At 47.3% G+C, this 22,545-nt stretch overlaps 1 protein-coding gene across 3 annotated transcripts in view; it reads right to left on the bottom strand.

The window, feature by feature from the left end:
- Nucleotides 1–565: 565 nt before the first annotated feature.
- Nucleotides 566–22,545, bottom strand: part of PLCG2 (phospholipase C gamma 2) — a 142,882-nt gene continuing 120,902 nt past the window's right edge. For all 3 annotated transcript variants that reach the window (XM_036993778.2, XM_036993779.2, XM_036993777.2), the window contains 8 exons: nucleotides 21,263–21,365; nucleotides 19,606–19,815; nucleotides 18,032–18,177; nucleotides 17,015–17,129; nucleotides 15,918–16,085; nucleotides 11,425–11,513; nucleotides 1,647–1,831; nucleotides 566–906 (listed from right to left, as the gene is read on the bottom strand). In XM_036993778.2, the coding sequence (XP_036849673.2) occupies nucleotides 864–906; nucleotides 1,647–1,831; nucleotides 11,425–11,513; nucleotides 15,918–16,085; nucleotides 17,015–17,129; nucleotides 18,032–18,177; nucleotides 19,606–19,815; nucleotides 21,263–21,365 (1,059 nt within the window). In that variant the 3' untranslated portion in view covers nucleotides 566–863. The remainder of the gene's footprint in view (nucleotides 907–1,646; nucleotides 1,832–11,424; nucleotides 11,514–15,917; nucleotides 16,086–17,014; nucleotides 17,130–18,031; nucleotides 18,178–19,605; nucleotides 19,816–21,262; nucleotides 21,366–22,545) is intronic.

Below are 22,545 nucleotides of genomic sequence, written 5' to 3'. Positions count from 1 at the left end.
AGAAAACTGGAAAATGCAGAGCCTGACTTCCAACACGTCATGGAATCAGTAAATGACCTGGTGGCTTGGGGGAGCTGCAGACCCCGGGTCTGCCCGGTGGTCGCACAGCCAGCTCCTGACAGGGATGAGGAATAAGCTGGCTGAGTCTTCAGCAAGTCTCTGGTCTCTCTGATGGATTTTTTAAGTCAAAGAGGCCCCGAGGTTTCTACCCCCTCACCCCCTGTAACTCCAGTCACAAAAGTGAGTCTTCACTGTAAACTGGAAGATGTCTGAGGAACAGAGATCCCACGCCCAGCTACCCAGCGCCGATACCAGCTAGCCAGCCGGTGGTCAAGTAGACTGAGCTGAGCCCCCTGACCGGGAAAGACGTGCGCCCTGCTGAAATCCCATGGCCTTAACTGTGGAATCCTTTGCCTTTTAGTTAAAGTGGGGTCCTTCTCAGGATCTCATGAATTAGTTCCTTACATATCAGGCCCATCTTCTGCAGAAGTCAATTACCTGGGTCTTTAGAAGCCAGAAAAGGAATCCTGCTCGCAGGACGGGCCATGCACAGGTTTAACAGATCAAGATTTTCATTGCTTTTATTCAGTGAGGTTTGGAACATAACAGGCCAAAAATCAGGAGCTCTTTTTGGGATCCCCTATAGAGAATATAAGTTAAGAAATTGTCCAAAATGAAGAAATTAACAGGAAATCACCCCAACTCATGCCAATCAGGTCATCTTCAGAAATGTTATCTTGATGACAGGCTTAAAAAGACAACGATGTCACAGATTAGCATGTTCCCAGGGTCTGAGTAGAGCACATTCTCCAACATGCAAACACACCCATGCACATGACACCCTTACACGTGTATCCCAGCTTCTAGGAGTAAAACTTGCTGTTGCTGACTCTCTTCTCTCTTAACCTGAAATAAAACAGATTTTGCCATCATCCATTAGGCTAAGACATGGGCCTTATGCTCAGTTCTGTAACATTTCTCTGCCCACGTGTCTGCAGGTCATCCGTGGCCGGGTGGTACAGGGCTGAGAGTCAGAGAGGTAGGCTCCTGGCAAGGCATTTAATCCCTCAGGCCCTCCATCTCCTCGCTGTTACTGCACTAGGGATCACTGCAACTCGGTAGGCTGAAGTGGGATGGAATGAGACTAATGGGTAAGCAGCCTACGTGCGTTTCCTACTGGCGGCTGCTACTGGCTTGTTCCTTGGGACAGTTCTTTTTTGGGCAGGACACGAGGCATACCCAGCTGCTCATCCCATTACATGCCTGTAGCACAATGAGAAGCATCCTTTTGGTGGTGGTGATGGGGGGGATTCTGGCCCAATCTAGACTGGACTCGCCCACTCCTGGGAGCCCAGTAAGGGCTCTTTAAAAGGTAGTGGTCAGGGCTTATTTTCACTATCAAAGTGTCCTTCTAGTGGCTGCATTTCAACTTAGACTAATATCAGGCATCTGTACCTTCTCTAAGTTAATTTCTGAACAAAGAAGAGTCAAGTCCAGGGTTCCTGGACTCTAGTTTTTGAGTTCAGCTCAAAGGACTTCCAGAGACCGGGCTTTCCTGAAGCCTGGCCCCAGGCACCCAATCTCACTGTGCCTGGAGGGAGACCTGAGGGTTTGTGGGTGGGGGGGCGGGGGGAGGGCGGGCCCACCTCCGGTTGCACTTCTCCTGGTACAGCTGCAGCTGGTTCTCGTTGACGTTGAACTCTTTAACGAGGGCATCCCGGTTGGCACCGCGCAAGTTCTGGTGCGTGTTGTACAGAAAGAGCTGGTTGTTCAGTTCTTCTTGCCGCCTCCGCAGCTGGCGACAGGAGGAGTAAAGTTCCTCCTCGCTTTCCTGGAGGGGAGAGGAGAGGACCACCTGTGGTGACACTGTCTCCCAAACGGGGACCTGGGATGTAGCATATTAAGAATGTGACTGAAGGGAGCAAGGGGCAAAAATTTTGCAACTGGAATTATCCCAGAGAATCCAGGGCACTCTAACCAGAGATAAAACCCACAGTTATTTATTCCACTGGAAGAAAGCAGTTTATAAAACCCTTGTTCACTGTACAGGGTGGCTTTGCTGTGAAACACTGAAATAACAGATGCATTGCTCATTGATCCTATTTCTTAATCAAATCCAGTTTTTCACTGGTCTACTACCACTTGCTGACCTTTACCCAAATGCAAAGGATCTTAAGAGCTGTGAGCTTCAGGAGGAACACAGCAGGAGAGGGAGACGGGCAGCCAGGCAAGCGGACACGAAGGTAAGCAGGAGCCAGCATACAATTTAAGGCCTTAAAAGGCAAGGTGACGCACTACAACATGGATGAGCCTTCAAAACATTACACCGAGTGAAAGCAGCCAGTTCCAAAAGACCGTGTACTGTATAGGATCCCATTTACATGAAATGTCCAGAACAGGCGAATTCATGAGGACAGAAGGTAGATTTGTGGTCACCTGGCGTGGGGATGAAGTGAGTGGTGACAGCTAGTGAGCAGGACTTTCTGTTGGGAGCAATGAAAACGTTCTAAGACTGATCATGGGGATGGCTGCACAGCCCCTCACTACGCTCAAAACCACTTAATCGTGTACCTTAAGCGGGTGAATGTTGAGGTATATGAATTAGCTCAATAAAGCTGTTACCCACACCCATACACACACTCCAAAAAAACCAAGGTAACATAGGCGATGCCCCCAGAGATGGGCAAGTGCCTTGGTTCCAGTCAGTGATGGTGTCTCACGCCCCTACTCCCGCCACCTCCAGGAACGAGACCCAAGCCAGGCCCATAGAGGCATCCATGGGACTTGGGGGGCACTCTGGGTAAAAGGACCACTTTTCTTGGGGATCAACTGGAAGAGTGAGGAACAACCCCAGGAATGAATGTCCCTTTGCTCTCACGTGGAGAAAGTTGGGAATGAACCCAAAACAGAGGGAAAGAGCCACTGGGTAAGCCCCTGGATCCAGTCATGACTGAAGCAAGCCCTCCCCCTAAACTTTGCAGTTGTTTGAGCCAAAATATTCCCTCCATTATGCTAAAGGGAAAAAAACTTCATGAGGATAAGGAGTTTGGACCAGTACGGGAGGAGGAGGGCGTTATCTCGTGAGGTTTCTAATAGGTCGCTGACTAGTGTGTAAAGGACGGCTAATCAGACCACACTCACTTTCTGGAACCATCTTAGCCCATTTGCATTCTTCAAAGCAGTCACTCATGTACCCTAGTTTTCAAATGTATTTATCTCCTCGTTGTCTGGGTTCAGTCTCCTGACAAAGCAAAAGAAACGTCCTAAATTAAGTGACCTAAGGATCAGAGAATGAGGGAGGGAGGCCACAGAAGGTATCACTCAACACCCGAGGGCCACAGCCAACCAGAAACTCCATGTTCCTCGAAGGTCCCCAGGGCCACCACAGCCCCCTTCATGTGACCAGTGTCTGATCGTCACCAGCCGACCCAGGAGCCTTCCCTGTGGACCAACCGTCTATCCCTGGACTTGTTATTTGAAGTATAGTTGATACACAACATTGGTTTCACTATATATTTTTCTTTAATTCCTTCTTTCAACCTTCTGCTCTCTTGGTCAAGTTTGTATTTATCTCCTTTATTCCTCCTCTGCGTCTCCAGTTCTCCAACAGTGATTACCTTCCATTTTTACATAATCCCGATTTAAATTATATTTTGTTTTTACATCCAAATATCTAAATTAACTCTGCCCTTGCAGGACGCTTTATCCGCCTACTGATCTGCCAGGCATCAAAGCTGAAACCTTTTGAGACACCTTTTATTTTACCTCTCAACTCCTGGGTTTTACTCATATTTATTTTTCCAGATTACTATGAAATTTTTCATTATAGTGCATTTCATCTGTTTCAACAATCCTTTTCTTAAATTTAAGTAGAGTTGATACACAACATTCCATTGTTTTCAGGTGTACAACACAGTGATTCAACAATTATATATATTACTTATGCTCCCCACAGTATGATTACTGTCTATCAACATATAAGATATTACAATGTTACTGACTATATTCTCTGTGCTGTCCTTTCATCCCCATGGCTATCTTACCCTTGGAATTTTGTGTATCTTTATCTCCTTCACCTATGTCAGCCATCCCCCCACCCCCGTCCCCTATGGCAACCATGGTCTGTTCTCTGTAATCATGAGTCTATTTCAGTTTTGTTCGTTGGTTCATTTGTTTTGTTTTTTGATTCCACATGTAAGTGAAATCATACAGTATTTGTCTTTGTCTGATTTATTTCACTTAGCATAATGCCCTCTAGGCCCATCATGTTGTCACAAATGGCAAGATTTCATTCTCTTTTGTGGTATATAATATTCCATTATATACATACATCTTTATCCATTCATCTATCAATGGACTGAAGGTTGCTTCTGTATATTGGCTATTGTAAATAATGCTGTGACCAACATAGGAGGGCATGTATCTTTTAAAATTAGTGATTTTGTTTTGTTTGGGTAAATTCCCATAAGTGAGATTACTGGATATTTTAGTATTTCTATTTTTAGGGTTTTTTTTTTTTTTTGAGAAACATCCATACTGTTTTCTGTAGTGGCTTCACTAATTTATATTCATTCCCATCAGCAGTGTATGAGAAGTCCCTTTTCTCCACAACCTCAGAACACTTGTTATGTTTGTCTTGTTGATATTAGCCATTCCAAAAAAATAATGACAATGGTTCAAAAATTTACTGTCTATGTTTTCTTTTAGGAGTTTTATGATTTCAGGTCTTATATTTAGGTCTTTACTACGTTTTCAGTTTATTTTTGTGTATGGTACAACAGTGGCCCAGTTTCATTCTTTTGCATGCAGCTGTCCAGTTTTCCCAACACCTTTTATTAAAGAGACTTTTCTCCATTGAATATTCTTGCCTTTTTCATATGTTAATTGACCATACAGGCATGGGTTCATTTCTGGACTCTCAGTTCTGTTCCATTGATCTGGGTGTCTATTTTTGTGCCACTGCCATGCTGTTTTGAATATTATAGCTTTGTAGTATAGTTTGAAGCCAGGGAGCATAATACTTCCACCTTTGTTCTTTCTTAAGATTAATTTTGCAATTCAGGAGTCTTGTGGTTCCATACAAGTTTTAGGATTATTTGCTCTAGTTCTGTGAAAAATGCCATTGGTATTTTGAATAGGGATTACACTGAATCTATAGATTGCTTTATGCAGCAGGGACATTTTAGCAATTCTTCCTGTCTATGAGCATGGAATATCTCCATTTATTTGTGTCATCATCAGTTTCTTACATCAGAATCTTAGTCTTCAGTGTACAGGTCTTTCACCTCCTTGGTTAAATTTATTCCTAGGTATTTTATTGCTTTTGATTATAAATTGCATTGTTTTCTTGATTTCTCTTTCTGCCAGTTCATTATTAGTACACAGAAATGCAACATATTTCTGTATATTGATTTTTATATTCTACAATTTAATTCATTTATTCTAGTAATTTTTTGGTGGAGTTTTTAGAGGGTTTTCTATATATAGTATTATGTCATCTGAAAATAGTGACAGTTTTACCTCTTTAACAATCTGGATACCTTTTTTTTTTTTCTGTTTATTTTGTCTGACTCCTGTGTATGGGACTTCCAGTACTATGTTAAAAATAAGTGGTGAGAGTGGGCATCTATGTCTTGTTCCTGACGTTAGAAGAAAAGCTTTCAGCTTTTTACCATTGAGTATGATGTTATCTGTGGGTTTGTCATGTTGAGATATGTTCCCTCTGTACCCAGAGTTTTTACCACAGATGCTGAATTTTGTCAAATGCTTCTTCTGCATCCATTGAAATGAACATATCCCTTTTATCCTTTCTTTTGTCTTTTTGTTAATATGGTGCATCACGTTGATTGACTTATGGATACGGAACCATCTTTTCATCCCTGGAATAAATCCCACTTGGTCATGGTGGATGATCCTTTTAATGCATTCTTGAATTTTGTTTGCTAATATTTTGTTAATGGTTTTTTTCATCAGGGATATATTATTTTTGTTGTAGTGGTTTTGCCTGGTTTCGGAATCAGGGTGATGCTAGCCTTGGAGAATGAATTTGGAAGCTTCCCTTTTACATTTTTTGAAAAAGACTAGTTTGAGAAGGATAGACATTAACATCAACAATCCTTATTTGACATTTAACATCACAAAATTTTAATCATAATGTAGTACTGTAAAATCTAACTGTACTGACAAATTTATTATTTCTACTTATTTATCTCCCTCTCTAGAAATTTCTGTTCTGATTAAAGTTTTCATTGATTTTGGGGCTTTCTTGAGATTTCCTTGAGTGGGATATATATCTAAAATCTTGCATGTCCACAGGTACATTTCCATTGCCTTGCCATGTGGGTGTCGGACACTGAATTCTTCTGTCTTTAGTCTGTAGATGGCACTCTACTGCTTTGTAGTTTCCAATGCTGAAGAGGACAAGTCTGATGTTAGATTTGATTTTCTTTCTTAGAGAACTTAGTATGTTGGGAAGTTAAGTTATTTATTTATTCTTGGAAATAGAAACTTTTCTAAAATATGACCAGGGAAGGGGGATGTGTTTTCTATTCATCCCTTCCGTAACCAAGTGAGTCTTGTCAAGCAGCAAATCAGAGAAAACCCCCTCTATTAACTGTTTCACTAACAGCTACACATCTGTTCCACTTTGTCCTTTAGGACATGCTCACACACTAGGCTCTAAGGACAGATGCAAATGACCTATCTTTTCCTCTATGATCACCAGCTCGTGGTGGCATTGCTCTGGATTATGAGACACTTCTTGCACGTTATCTTTTGGGTCAATAATGTGGACTTCTGTTTATATACTGAATTTTTAAATTCAAGAAATCAGTTTTTTGTTTCAAATTCTAGACAGTGTTTTTCAGTGCCCTGCTTGGATTTCCGTGCAAGCCCTCATCAGGACTTAGGGGTCAGGGCTCTCCTTGGACATTTCCAGTGACCCTACTTCAGCTGTCAGCCAGCTGTGCTGGGCCTCCACGCGGTCTCTCCTCTTACTGCTGGGTGCCGGTTTTTCGCGCAGCGGTCTCATGGTTTTTGTCTGTTTGGTAGTCACGTCAAGTTGCTGGGTCTTGGTGGCAGGCAGAACAGTTTCTACTTATGGGACTGACAATGGGCAAACTTTAGCAGCTGAGGCACACGGAGGGCCTTTCTCTGCACCTCTGGGTCCCCCCGACTGTACGGAAGTCTTCCCTAATCTTAGAACCCAGTACCAGCTCGGCTCCAGAGTACAGCTCCCCCTCCTGCTTCTCTAGGACCCCGAGGTGCGTGCCACAGCCCTTCTAACAAAGGGAGTCACGCCTCCCTCCCAGCAGAGGCTTCAAAGGGAATCACAACATCCTGGGCCTCCCTCTAGGCCACTCAAGCTCCCTCCCCACATGAAGCTAAGCACATTCCAGCCCAGGATCAGTGCCCCAAAAGACCCAAAGGCAGCCAGTTTTCTCAAATACACCCTCCAGGGACTGCCAGCTTACCCATCAGTGATAATCAGGATGAATATTCAAGTTTCCATACTTTCCCCTGTCCTATGCCTCTGAATCTTACAAGTTCAGATCATTGGCGGGTAGGCCCTTTTCACTTAATAGCAAAACTGAATATAATACATCAACTTAAAAGAAACTATTTGCTTTTGGGGAATAATTTGACATGTATCCAAAAATATACAGTTTTTTTTCCCCCCTTTGATCTATTATCCCATTACTAAATATCTAGCCCCAGGAAATGATTTTTAATTTAAAAATGTTACATGAAGACTTTCATTATTTATCAAGTAAAATACTGCAAACAATCTAACCGTCCAACAGTGGGAGAATGGCGTGAATTAGGGACCCTCACCAGACGAAAAAGGCAGTAATGGCTTTGAAGATCACATGACAACACAGACAAATGCTTACCGTCATCTGTGAAGACAGAGGGCACGTACTTACACGTATTATAGGAGTCCAGCTATGGATAGTATCACATGCAGAAACGATCAGGCAAAGGACATACACCAGGTGCTCCCGGCGGCTACGCACAGGTGGTTTACTGGGTTTTTTTTTTTCAAACCCGTCTCTCCTTTCTTTTCCTACTTCTCAATTTAAATACAGTAGGTGATGAAATGGTGTTTAAAGTACTCTTTGCCCAACCATACATACAGCCAACAGAATAAAGGACCGAGAATTGATAAAGTAATTGTGACATTAAATGGCTTCTTCAGAAGAGGCCTAAAGTGCTTACTGACAGTTTAAATGCCATCTCAGCGACGGTTTTATGAGTAAACTCCATCTCGGCCCCCACTGGATCAATCATCGGCTCAGACAAATCTTTTGTGAAGCTCTTTACCAGAGTCTCTCCCTGGCATCACAGAGTATATGTTGATAAATAAAACAAGATTTTATCCAGTGAAATCATGGGCCCTGAGAAACACAATCTAGCTCAGCTCCTCATCACAACGTGGGCCAGAGCTGCCAAATGGTACCTGTGAGTAGCCGAGAACCAGGTGACAGATGCAGAATCCAATAAAAGCTTGAAAATCAGCAGCTAGAATGAAATTTGCACATACCCAGACAGAGACACATCTGTGAGGGTCGGCAAGCCACTTGGAAGCCGCCCCCCCTGCCGCCCACCACTCTATCGAGACAGCCCAGCAGTGCCCGACGCATGAAGCTCTCTCATCAAGGAAGTCAGATCTGGATAAATACATTTTATTTTAAATGTGCTAATTTTCTCTGCCACTGGTGGTATCTCATCTTTTAAATTATTTATGTTTCCAAGTTGTTTACGACAGCTTTGGAGAGTGGCATGTAGACCAACGCTGTCCTACCACCACCTGAAACCAATTCTGCCCCTTCACTGTCCTGTGAAATGGCTGCAGATGAGCTTTATGCACACAGAGAAGTGCCAGTTCCCTCTCCTTAGGTCCTTCGGTGGGCTGGGGAGATGTACACGTGACTAAGCCAAGGGTCTTCAAGCTTACTTATTCCAGGCTTTTGCTGAAAGCCCAGATTTTACAATTTTACCATCCTGCTAAATAAATTGATCCTACTAAAGCCCTATCTGGGAATCAGTCCTGAGGAAATAAATTTGAATTAAAAGAGGGTAACCACCTGAAGATGTTCACAAGACCTTTATTTGTAAATGGACTCCATCTAAATGCGCAGCTTGGGGGAATGATTACTCTGTGGTCCATCGACTTGATGGAAAAAAATCTGTCAGTCATTTAAATGCTAATGAAGAGTAGGTAATAGTATATGAACAGGGCCTATAATCTTGCTTTGGAGCACTGGTTCTCACCAAGGACAGTTCTGCCACCCAGGGGACATTTGACAATGTCTGGAGATAGTTTGGTTTGTAACACAAGAGGGGTGGTACTGGCATATAGGAGGTCAAGGGCAGGGATGCTGCTTAAACATCCTGCACGCACAGGACAGCCCCCGCCACAAAGGATGATCTGGCCCCAAATGTCCAGAGTGCCAGAGTTTAAAGCAGGTTTTGTTTTTTGTTAAGGAAAAGTAGACAAGTCTCCACGAATTTCTATTACTGTTAACACACTTATATAAAGAATGCACCGGCCTAGGACAGGAAGGAGGCCAAAAGACCAAATGCTACTTCATCTAGTCATCTCTCCCCCAAATTATAGAGACTACATTCCACACAGTCTAAGCTGTTTCGTTCAACCATTCATACAAAATAATATATCCTGGCTTAAGTCTTTTAATGCACTTACTCAAGACCTCAGAAAGCCTTATTAATGGTAAGTTGACAAATGCAGAGTTTATTCTAAAAGAGAAGAAATTGAAGACGTGGGCATTCTCAACAAGGACCTGACTCAGTTGCCCTGGTAAAGGGAGGAATTGATAGAAACTTTACACTCGAACATTTCTATCACAGTAAGAATCATGAAAGGTAATTTTTTGTTCCATAATTTAAGGTTCAAATGAAAACTGTAATTTTCATACAAGCATTTATTGACAAAATCTGAAGTACTACCATTTGACATTTGTTTCAAAATGGAAATCCTTTCATTATCCGTCCCCTTATCAAGACACAATTCTGTCATCAGCTTGTTTGCACCAACAAAAGGTGGTACCTTTGACTGTCCCCGAGGCCCTCTGGCTCCCCAGCTACTGTGCCTTGTAAGTCTCTGCTTCCTGCTTTTACGGCTCATCTGCCTGCTTGTTTCTGCGTCCTCTTCCACATCAGTACTTCTGAAATGCTTTCAAGTGGAAAACTATCAAGGTCACAAAAAACGGAGCAAACGGCAAACAGCTATGCAGAAAAGCCTAATGTTCTCTCCCCTGAGTCGAGTTCAGGAATTCCTGCAGGGACTACGGCTGCGGCTGTTCAAGCAGCCTCAGCCTGCCGTCTCCGTGCCCTACCGGCTGGTTCTCAGCTGTATCCGGGAAATGGCCAACGAAGCAACTTCCAAATCACTCTGAGTTCTTGCAGCCAAAAGGGCAACGTAACGGCTGTGCTTTCTCTACTTGGGGAACAACCAGGATGAGAGAGCAAGACGCCAGCCCACGCCAGCCTGCGGGGATCCAGAACCACGGTTTTTCTAGGTTATCCCAAGAGAACTGGGGAGACTGCAAACTCACCTAGCCCATGCTGAGTTTTGTGGTTCTGTGGTAAAGGAATGGAAAGATCTTGGAAGATTGTGGCCACACAGGGGGCCTTGCAAAACCACAGGCCGAGTGGGTTTCACTCTGTGGGAGAGGCCACCGTGCAGACTGTGAAGCTCCAGAATCACGGGTCCACAGGTTGCCCCCACCATCAAACCAAGTCCTGAGCTGACCACAGCTGGGGGCTGCGTCCTCCACCCTCTGTCCTGAGCAACCTCAGCCTCTTTCGTACTCAGTGAAGCCACGCCCTGCTCACCGAGCCTACCCAACCTGGCTAATCAAAGGAGACACTAAGTCTTCAAGGCCTTGGCCAACCAAAAGGACCAAGAAGGCAGGCTCCGTCTTCCAGCAGCAGAGAGCACAAAAGGGCTGTCCCTCACTGTGGGCAGTTGGGACCATGAATGTCCTTCCCTAGGACAGGCCACCAAGGCCTTACTGAATGCTCTCAGGCCTTCTGAAGGGAAACCAAAACCTTCAGATGGGGAAAAGCACCCAGCAAGGATGAGCTGACCTAGAAGAGCAAGACCGTCTTGCCTGGCTCCTGCTGGAATGAAACCATGACGAGGTTCCAAAGAGCTTCACCCTCTCCAACCACGCGACTTATACAGAATCGTACGGCGCTCTCAGGGAGGGAGGGGTGCTGAAGGACAAACCGAGGCCCTCCGAGGAAATGTGCAGCAGCAAGGATCCTTTTATGAGGCAGCATGCTCGGCTGGATAATTCTCAACGGGTTCAAGTCCATCAGCCAACCGTACTCACAGGCCATCGCCACCCCACCAGCAGACACAGCTCGGGGAACCCCAACTGGTGTCTCTCCACTCACCAGGACCGGCCGCATCTCACAGAAAACCAGGAGGGAAGCCAGCTCAATGTCTTCACTGTACCCGTTCTTCAAAGGAACGGACCTAAATCCTGCAGCAGAACGGAAAAACAGCGCAAAGGCAGGCAATTAATGTCGGATTGTCAGATCTTAGCTTTCTTGGGTTACCCGGGGATCACACGCCCAGCTCAAGGAGGGAAGCCAGTGCCCCACGCTGGGGGCTGACTTTTTGGAATCCGGAGGGCCCACCCAATGGCTGGAGAGAAGGGCTCCAGAATGCAGCCTTGACTGACCAGTCCACACAAAAAAGCGAAGTTAAAGTTCTCTGTCATCTGAAAGAAAAATGACTCATTCCTAAGAAATTAAAATGCACGGTACATTACACATTGAATTCAGAGTGACTGCAGCTATGGTTCGATTCCTTAAATACTCTTGAGGCCAAAAGACTCAAAGGAATAATGAACCCTTGTGGCCGTTCCCCACCCCAGGCCTTTAGGAAGCGCAGGGTTGGAGAGTGTGTTTCATTTGTAAAGATTCCCAGTGGGAGGAAATCTCCCTTCTCCTGGCAGTTGGTAGCAGTATTGATCATCCTCCTTCGAAAGCCATTCCCTATTTACAATTAGGACCTGTGTCTGACAGCCACTTCAATGTTTTTTACTTAGTGGAGGCTTGAGATAGACCTGAATTTCCACTCCCAACCCCCATTAGGTAATGTTTAAGGCAATACATCTCGGAAGTTGGTTTGTTTGTTTGTTTTAATTAAGTAGTATAAATGAATACAAAGTAAAAATTAAGAGCCCTATTCCTACCTACTCACAACCCCTTATTCCAGAAGAAATCATCGTTAACAGTATCTTCCCCTATAGTCCATGCCTATGTTGGAGGGTTTTTTTTACACCACAAATGACAGGACCCAAACCTGAGCAGTTCTGAACTTTCGGTTACCACTGAGCACTGTATCTTGGTGGTTCACTCTATGGCCTTAGTTTGTCGTGAAAGCTTTTTATTTGCATTTTACCTACTGCTTCTCCAGGACAAGCAATGCCCAAGTTAGGGTACACCTACTATTTCCTCTGTGCCTCCCACCATTCAGGTCTTGGCTTGTTTGATAATTCTTCTGGGAGAACCTTTTACACTATCGGTTGACTTCTTACCTCTAAATAATAGCTATTCAATCGCTCTTTCCACTACTTATGTTGCAGAAATTGGCATGCTTACACAACCCTGTACCCTCTCTCCCCTTTCTTCTCCTAATTTGGGTAAACTGTTACTGTTTCTACACTGACATAGTGTGTAATATTTCCATTCCATCTTGTAACAATAATTCTCCCATAAAGGAACTCTTAGCTGTTATATTTTTCTGACATCTTATGATTAAATTTTCAAACACACAGCAAAGCTAATAAATATTACAAGGAACACTTACACACCCGCCACCTAGATCCCACCATTATAACCTTATAGTATATTCTATCACATTTATCCATCCACCAATCTATGTGTGTATATATGTACATGTATGTATATATTTCAAAGTAAGTGGAAGACATCTGTATACTTCCCCCTGAACATGTCAGCATGCATATTAACTAGAGCTCAATATTTATTTACAGACAGTGAATTGCACTTTTTTTTCTTAATGTCCAATGTTTACCACATCTTTATGAACTTCTCCACCAGTGTCGTTGTTAGCTAAATTTGTTCTCTTTTGTTATATTCAGTATGAGTTCATAGGACATATACTCCCTGAACTGTACATATCTGGATGTGTCTGTTCTTTGATTTTACATCTGACGACAGTTTGAGTGGGTATGAAACTTGTCAGGTCACACTCTTTCCTCAGCGGATTCTGGGAACATTTCTCTAGAGCAGTATTCAGGGAGGGCGGTTTTCTGACCTATTTCCCCTTTCAGGTGATGCCGTCTTTTTGTTGGTCTGTTTGCTGGTTTGTCTTTTGCCTGGATACCCACAGAACTCTTGTGGTTCAGCCACCTTCACTTCTCCAGCTTTCAGGTAGATGTGAATCACCTATGGATCTTATTAAAATGCAAATAAGGTCTGGGGTGGGGCCCGAGATCCTGTTCTAAGAGCCGGTCTGTGGACAGTGGGGAAGAAGTCAGTCTAGGCACTGACCCACTCTCAGAACGTACTGGAATGCTGAGCGCTCTGTGGCGCTGGGGGGCTGTCAGCCCCTGCACTCCAATGCATGGTTCTCAGCAAAGTGGGACTGCCTGACGCTCAGCACGTCCCTGTGAGTGTGGAGAGGTGAGCTCTGTTCCCTCCCCCTGGATGGCTCCAGCTCCATGGCCCAGGTCTCGGTTGTGTTGTAGAGGACAGGGAAATAGAGACAATCTTTCAAAGTGAGGTCAGCATTTTGACTTACTAGGAGAAGGGGAGGCCTTGAGGGTAGCCTGCAGAGTGGGAAGCACATGGATGTGAAGTCAGATGTTCCTGGGTTTGAATCCCAGCTCTGGTCTTACAGGTGTGCGACCCTGAACAAGTTAATTAACATCTCTAGGCCCCAAAGTGCTCATATTTAAAAAGTAGAGGCGATCAAACCTCTTTGACAGGATTGCTGTGAGGATTAAAACAGAGAGAGTTTGAGGCCCCTGACACAATGAACAGTGCTTTCCTTCCTTGCTGAGCTCCAGCGGCTTAAAAGCTTAAGTGCATCCCTAACGACAATGGCAGCTTATTTTCAAGTTCAGAAGGCCCCCCAATGCCTTATGCACAAAGGGATTGTTCATTCTGTTCCATTCTTCCCCTGGACATGGACGTGCCAGGCGGTGCTAGAAGCTGGAAAGGAGAAGAGAAGGTCCTTACTAAGCATATCTCACAGTCGGGGGAGGGGTCACATTTTTCATTATCCTTGAGGTTTTGTTCTTTGTATTTTAAATCCCCAAGCTAAATCGTGGCATGTTCTGGGTGAACTGACACAATTTGGTGGCGGTAAAGTAAGAGGCTTCATCCACTCTGACCTCTCTCCAAGGCCTTGGGAAGAGCTACAAGCTCACAGCCCTCGTCCTTCATGGGGACATGGGGACAAGGGCATGCAGCTACTTGTCTGCAGGGGAGGCGGCCAGTGGAGACGGGCTACGGACAGGCAGCCACTGCAACAGGAACCCCGTCTGAAGCCTTATTTATTCAGCTAAACCAAAAGAGACAAATTACAGAGACTGTGGCTACACTGCTGAGTTAATGCAGTTAACTAAGAGGGGCTGCCAAGTTTCAGACCATTTAAACATCTCAAATTCTTGTGTAACCTACTCACTGCCTTAGGAATTTGCTTCTTTGATGATAAGACGGGCTCAGCTTTCTCGAAGTGCCATCCAAGGGTCTAACCATGCAGATTCCTGGCCCCACCCCAAGAGCCTGCATCTCCTAACTGGCACACTCCTACCCCCACCCATGCCTCGTCGGGCAAGGACCCAGTGGTAGAAGAATCAGAGTTATGACACTAAGGAAAGTAAACATTTAGGATAAATGCCTGATATGTTCCAGGTTTAGGAAATTAAAAAACAACAAAAAAAGAACCCAAGGTTTCCAAGCAACATCAAGAGAAAAGACTGTAGGTGTATAAAGATCACTAATACTTGAGTGAGCTTTTTCTCTTGAAAATGATCCTTACGAAACAGGGGACCTGGACCTCATGAGGAATCCAGAAGATCTATGAGATTATTTATGTCTCATGCCTCAGAAATCCTAAGGAAGGGGGAAAAGAGAATCCAACATCAAGTGAGGACCTGTTTTGTCGGGCATTCTATATAAAATCCAGCAGGAACGTAAATTAGAAAAACTGTTCGCAAGATGCGGACAGCCATATCACGAAGTAGTAACCTGGATCAGTGGCCCCGAAGCAGCACCACGCTCAGGGGTCCCGATTCCCCTCTGTCTCCTGATTAAGAGGTGGTCACATGACCCACCTTGGCTTGGTCCCAGACAAACACAAAAGGACCCTTCTTAAAGCATAAAGGGGTTTGGTTTTGTTCGGCAAGGAGGAAAACTACAACTGGAAAGAGTAAATCCACCATCCCGATTTTACAGAACAGGAACGCAGAGCCCAGAAAGCCTAAGTGACTCCCCGAGATGACTTGGGAGAGGCAGATCTAAGACTGCAACTCAGCAGCTATGGAGGCCTTTTCCTCCCACCGCAGCATGTTGCCAGCCAGGGAGTGGGGGACATCCAACCAGACGTAAGCCCCTGGCCCCCGCTGAGGACAGGCAAACAGCTTTTAAGCTTTCAAAACGAATCAAACACAATGCCAGGACAATCTGCTCGTAATTCCATTTTGCCATCTCCCCTCCTTGAACCCCATGCCAAATAACAGGCTGCCTCACGGGAACCACCAGGAGACCAGATCCAAGCCACCCACCCAGCCGGTTTTGCAATGACTTAATAGAAACCAGGGACCCTGCCTCTTTCATTCTTTTAAAGCCAGCAGCACAGACCAAAATGATGCTAGCCCTGATGGAACATCTTAATGAAGATGTCTTACCTGATTTGATCCCCTTAATGGGGTAAGTGGCGTGAGCAAGAAAGTTGGGATCGCTGAAGATATCTTCCTCGTAAACCACAAAGCGCAGAAATGCGAGGTTTGGGTCATAAATTTCAAACGTCACCTTCTCCTGTGTTGAAGCCCAAACAGGGCTTAAGCCGTTGTCATCTGGAAGGAGTTCAGAGCTCATTAGAGGCCCCACTTGTCCTGCCTTCTCCTGGTCAAACCATCTCTACATCCATGGGCTTTGCAGCTTTACGGCGACCATGTCAACATGCACCTATGCCAAGATCTAAGAAATAAACTTTTCTCCAGTAGCAAAGCTGGACAGCTGTTGTCCCAGGGCTGGCCCTCAGTAAGCAGAGAATACCTCCCCCTTATACATCTCCTAGCCTGACTCCCTGAAAGGAAATGGGAGGGCAGGAATATGTGGGACTGGCGGAGACATCCGGAAGAGCGAGGGCCTCCACGGCCTCCTCTGCCGGGGGACCTGCGTCAGGCTCGCTGAGAGGCAGGCACGGAGACAGGCACAGGCTCCGGAGCAGTCGGCGGAAATCCTGCCGCCCCTCACACACGCCAGTGTCACTGGTCAGCACATGAGCTGTTCACAGAGCTACCTTTCCCAGGGGCAGGGGTCCCACTTAAAAGGCCCAGAGTTCATAGTTTCTTCGCGGCTTCAAATGGGAGAACAAGCAATTCTCTTGGCCTCCCTCCCCTCCGGGGTAAAATTGCCCATGCTGGGCTGTGCCCTCCAGGTCCTCTCTACATCTCTGCTGCCTGGCCTTGGACTTGGTGGACAAAGAGGAGGGGGCTGCTGCACACAGAGGACCAGCCGAGCATCGTGGTGCAGAGAGCCAGGCATCGCGCAGGACTCCTGCTGTGAGTTACAGGCAGAGAAAGTGACGCCCTGGGCACGAGCCCAACACACAATCCCATGGCCCTCTGTCCCCTCACCCCTCCGGCTATATCGTAGTGGACAAGAGGGATGAAGGAAAGGCCCTGGATGATAGAAATGGCATGAAGTCCCCAGTGAACAGCATCCCCCACATGTGATTCAAATCACTTGAGGTTTGACAGAACAAACCCAGGCAACTTACTCACAACCGTTGTCTTAAATTTGCTGTTGTCATATTCAGCTCCGCATATTTCTACCTCCACGAAGGGACAGGCAATGCTTCGTCCAAGTTTGGGCAGATGGCGAGCCCCAAGAACCTAGGACAGCCCAGGTGAGTACGGGAAATCCCTCAGATCGGTCCTGGGAAGGGCTGACGGGCTCTGAGTGCTGGGGTCTAGGACCCAGAGCCAGCCTGCATGAGGTCAAAGCGTGCCCCAGTTTCTTCACTGACTTAGTCCTACAGCCCTCTGTGGTGGACGCCCCACTGTTTCCCGCCCATGGATGAGGAAATGGGGGTGGAGAGCTGGGGTTAAGAATAAGCCAGGGTTGGAGCCTGCATGCCCTCACCCTGAACAGGTGGACCTCACCTGAGCACAGAAACACATACACCCAGGTGGGCACCTAGAGACAGTTTAGTCACTCGATCCCCCCGGCCCCAGGAAAAGATAGGGGAGAACATAGTATTATTTCTGAACTGGCTTTTTTTTAAAGATCTTTGCTTAAATAAACTTCATTTTTTTCTTTCTTAATCTTATGAAAAATGCCATTCATTTCTCTACCTGCATGGTTTCCAAAAAAAGGAGGAAAAAGCTCCTACAAAGAGGTGACACATGCTTTGGAAGTCAGAGAAAGTCCTAGAGGCTTTCACCCCCAAACTGGCCAATGGAGGATAAACTCTCTCTTCCATGAAGACCCAATTGACCATTTCCCACAAGTTTGGTTTCCCTCTATTTCTGGCCAGAGGAGGCCCTTAGTGGGACCTCAGAGACACCCTGCTGAACCAAGCAAGAGGTGGAGGTGCACCTTACCCCTGCAGACACCACTGGGGGGTGACCAAGGTGCGTTGGGAGGGATCCCCACCCTTCCCAGGGATCCCCACCCTTCCCTGCTCCCCTGAACCAACCCTGGAGAGCACCCGTCCGGTGCTGGTGAAACGTTTGGACAGGAAGGTGGGCACAGCTAGGGTGCAGCGCTGTGCGTGCCTGGATCCGAGCCTCACCTTGACGGTCAGCGTCATCAGGATCTTCCGCTGGGCCTCGGGCGGCATGGGGTCATACTCCTCCGTCCTCATGCTCTCAGGCTGCAGGACGTAGCCCGTCCGCCCATTGAGGGAAAACAAGGCGTGATTCATCTGCATGTACTTATCTGGGAGGGAAAGGGAACTGCCGCTGTAAGTCAGGCACGGGAAGGTGGCCTCCTGAGCCAGGGGGTGCTAGGTAGGGAGTGACTTATACCTCCTTCCATTACAGCTCAAGATAGTTGTGAAAATAGGTATCTGACCTGGAAAGATGGGTTCAAAAAAAAAACTCTCAGACTACAGAAGAGCATTCCAAGTATGATGCAAAATCCAGAACCAGTGGAAAAAAAGAAGATGATTAAAACCTACTCTAAGCTAAATAATTTCTACATAAAAAAATATTCCCATAAAAGACAAGACATGCTGTAGAGAGAAAAGGTATTTTAACTCAAATGACAGGTAAATATAAACATATGCACTCAAACTATTCAAAGATCTGACAAAGGTATGCCATACGTTAGAAAAACTGGGTAAGAAGCATGCACGGTTGTACAGAGAAAAAAAAGGCTTCCTGAATACATGGAAAACCTGGTTAAAGTTACTCATAAGAGAAATACCAACAAGGGAAACTAACTACACCAGAACATTAATCAGCAGCTGTCAGATGGGCAAAGAATGAAAAGCTTGGTAAAACTAAATTGTCACACTTATACCAAAAAAGGTGTGTGCCACCATTTTACCAGTGTGCACTCCCAGCCACCGTCTCCACGAAGGCAGTGTGGCTGAGTATCCTAGCTCAGGTGCCACTGGACACAGGTGTGCACTGGTTCTCCTCAGGGCAGAACTGATCAAAATGCCAATGCTGCATATTCCACAGATATCCGCCCCCGCTGAGAGACGGCACTCGGGTAGGGTTATGGGAGGCGGGGCTGTCCAAGCAAATGGTGGGAGACGACGTGAATGCACTTCAGCAGGGAGCCAGGTCAATAAATTACAGTTGCCCACGGAATCCTATGCAGGCATAAAACGACATACAGGGACCACAGACTAACAGGTCCCCAAGGAGGCTTCAATAATAAGAAGGCTGCCAAGCTCTGCTATCGAAGCTGCCACTTGTATACAAAGTTCCGCCTGTCGGGTTCCCCCCACTGCCCCACATCTGTCTCCAGAGAGAGGCTGAGCATGACGCCCTCAAGGAGGGACGGGTCAGGAGCAGAAGAGAGGGCACTGAACACCTGCATCCAGCTGGACCTGAAGCCAAGTGCCAGCTCCTAGACTTGAATTACATGAGCTGATGTTTCCTTTCTCTCTTAACCACACTGACTCAGCACCTGTCAGTTGCCATCAGAGAGCCTGCCAATCACAGGTGCCATCGGCCCCCTTCGTGGACCCATCCAGTTGCCAAGCCCCACGTTAGCACACTGGTTGGACCCTGACAGTTCATAAGACAAATCACATGGCCCAGGAGATGGTCACCCTGATGGCCCCAGCAGACTGTGCCGGGATGATGCCACCATCCCGGCATCATTTACCGGCCACAGTCGGTCCCCTTTTACCTGCAGTCTGGAAGTTGAGTGCCACCATCTGGGAGCCGCACAGCCAGAGGCGGAAGGGGTCGTAGTTGGAGGAGTCCACCCTCTGGCCCTTTGGGTAAACGCGGGTCAGGCCCTTTTGGTTGTACTTCAGAAGCTCGATGGGTTTCTGTCTGATGACACTGTCAGCCTTCGTCTCCACGAAAGAGCGGATTTCTCGGAAGTCGGGGTTTTCTGCACACAGAGAGGGAGCCGCCATTTATTCTGTGTCTCACACGTTTTCTGAATGCTTGGTGCCGTGGCTAGGTGCACAGCCGTGAGATGAAACCAGGAATCTCTCCTGGACAAGACATTCAAGTAGTTGAGATGTTACTGCCATAACTGATACTACTCTGGGCTCAGCCCACAGGGATCCCAGATATCAAAGGGGGCTGTGTTCCCACAGCCTTCCAGTCCAGGATTACTGTAATTTACTTTTTGCTTAAAACCAGCTTTGTATGAGCAAACACTAAAGTGGTACAGTGATAGGAAGGGGGTGGGTGGAGGCACGGCCCAGGGGGTCAGTGGGTGGGAGGAGAGGAGGCTGACAATAGGTCTGGCTTCCTTATCAAAGATGTGGTGGACACAAGACGCACAGACCAAGCCTTCCAGTGGGGGCAGAACCCACTGTCCGCAGGAGGGGCTGTGCTTGGAAAGGGGTGTCTGTGTGCTGAGCGGGGATTGAACAGAGAGGGTGGGAACATGCAAATGACTCTTTGCTTGGAGGCAGCTTTGCTCCTTCACCTCCAACTGCAGAGGGCCGGCCCATGGACATGCAGGGTCTGGCTGAGGCTGGTTCCAAGCTCTGGCTTCCTTCCCTGCATGGAGAGCTGCCTGGGGACCAGCCTCCCGATGACCTTTAACCCTAGGGTTTAGGACTACTCTCATCTCAAGAATCTGTGGCTCCAGGCAGAGGATCAAATATAGAAGTTCTTTAAGAGGTGGAAAAACAGATGAACATGATCATTATTAGATGCAAAGAACCTGCTACAGTGGAAAATGTGGTAGAAGATCCATTTTTGAATCCTTCTGTGGCAGGCTGAATAACAGCCCCCAAAGATGCCCAGGTCCTGATCCCTGGAACCTATGAATATGTCGCCTTATATGGCAAAAGGGGCGTGGCGGATGAGATTAAATTAAGGAACCTGAAATGGGGAGGTGATCCAGGCCCCAAATGTCAACATAATAGAGAAGTAGAGGGGGACTTGACTCCACAGAAGAGAAGGCACTGTGACCACAGAGGCTGACCGGGTGACGCGGCCATGGCCAGGGCCTGCGGGCAGCCGCCAGGAGCCCGAGGAGACAAGGAGCGGAGGCTGTGGAGGGCACGGAGGGCACAGGCCCTGCCGGTACCTCGGTTTCAGCCCACTTTTGGAACACTGGTTTCAGACTGCTGGCCTCCAGGGCGGTGAGAATAAATATACGCTGTTTACAGCCACCAGCTTTGCAGCTTTAAGAAATGGACCCACCCTCTCGGATATTCCTCTGGAAGGTACCGGAAGGGCCTGTTTCACCAGCGCTTGAGGACAAGCTCGAGCAGCTGGGAACGGGCAGGAGCCACTCTACCCAGACAATGACAACCGCCAGGTGCCCAAGGAAACGGGTTTCCGCGGAAGGCGGAGGCGCCCCCGGGAGGCAGTACCTAAGTTGTCCTTGGTCTTGCTGGTGGGCTTGCAGTAGACGACCAGGTCTGAGAGCTCGATGGCGATGGACTGGTTCTTCTCCCAGTACTTCATGTTGTTCTCCTGTTGGGAGCCGGCCGTCTGGTTTCAGCCCCCAGGCCCACATCTAAAGAGTCCCACCCTCTCAGCTCACGGGCATGCATTTTCCTCCCACCTGCCTCTCTCCTCCTGGCCTTGGCATCACTCAGCTCCTCACCAGGTGCGATGTTTCCACCCCCAGCCCCTCTGTCCTTCCTCTCAGGCCAAAGTCCCTGACCAGTGGTTTCCATGCCACGGACTTGGGGGCCATCTCCCCTCAGAGGACCCACCACCAAATCCATCTCCATCTGTGCAGGCCTGGCTTCTGACCGCACCCCAATCCAGGCGACCCTCAGCCTCCCACTGGCCATGGGGGAGCCTTGAGAGAATACTATATGCAGATAAAAGCATTCGCCATTGGGGGCTGCTTGGCTTCGGGCATCGCACACGAAGCGCTTGATGGGCATTATCTGTGTTAGCCCACACATCCCCCGAGAGGTAGAATTTATCTCCACTCTACAAAGAAATTACAGTGCAGAGAGGCTGAGCAGCTTACCCTGGGCTACACAGCGTGCCAGTGACAAGACCTGATGCCTGAGCAATGGATCTCATCTCTGGTGCCACTCCGCTTCTCCCCTTATACACCATCGGCCATCGGGTCCTGAAGAGCCTTCTAGAATGCTCCCGAGTTCACATCCCGGGTCCCCCTAAACCATAGCAGCAGACTCCTGGCTCCTGGCTCCTCGCCCTGCGGACCCCACCCAGCCCCCTCTGCCCTGTGGACCCCACCCAAGTCACTCTTCTCCAGGAAGCCTTCCTGGGTAACTCCAGCAGGACAGGAGACAGCAGGTGGCTTTCTGCCGACCTTCTGGAGCACTCACTGTCTCTCCTGGTCCTGGCTTCCACTGCCCTCATCTGTCCCGGCACTGGTGCTGTTCCACACCAGAGCCAGGCCTGTGCCCACCGAGAGCACGTGCGGGATGACCAGGAGACAGAGGTGACTTGGTGGACAGGACACAGACCACGCGGTCACCACATGGGAACTGGAGTCGGGGACACGGTTCAAAAGCAGACCCTGTTTATTGGCTGTGTCAACTCAGCAAGGTGTATAATCAGTCTGTGCCTCAGTTTCCTCAACTGTAAAATGAGGCTGACATGAGGACTTCCCTCCCAGGGCTGTCAGACTGAGCAAGGGGCCCCCTGCACTGCACCAGGCTTGTGGCAA

This window comes from Manis javanica, chromosome 17, assembly GCF_040802235.1.
Source record: "Manis javanica isolate MJ-LG chromosome 17, MJ_LKY, whole genome shotgun sequence".
In the NCBI taxonomy this organism is placed as follows: Eukaryota; Metazoa; Chordata; class Mammalia; order Pholidota; family Manidae; genus Manis; species Manis javanica.
The sequence above is the reverse complement of the archived record's forward strand: the minus strand, read 5'-3'. Positions and strand labels throughout refer to the sequence as shown.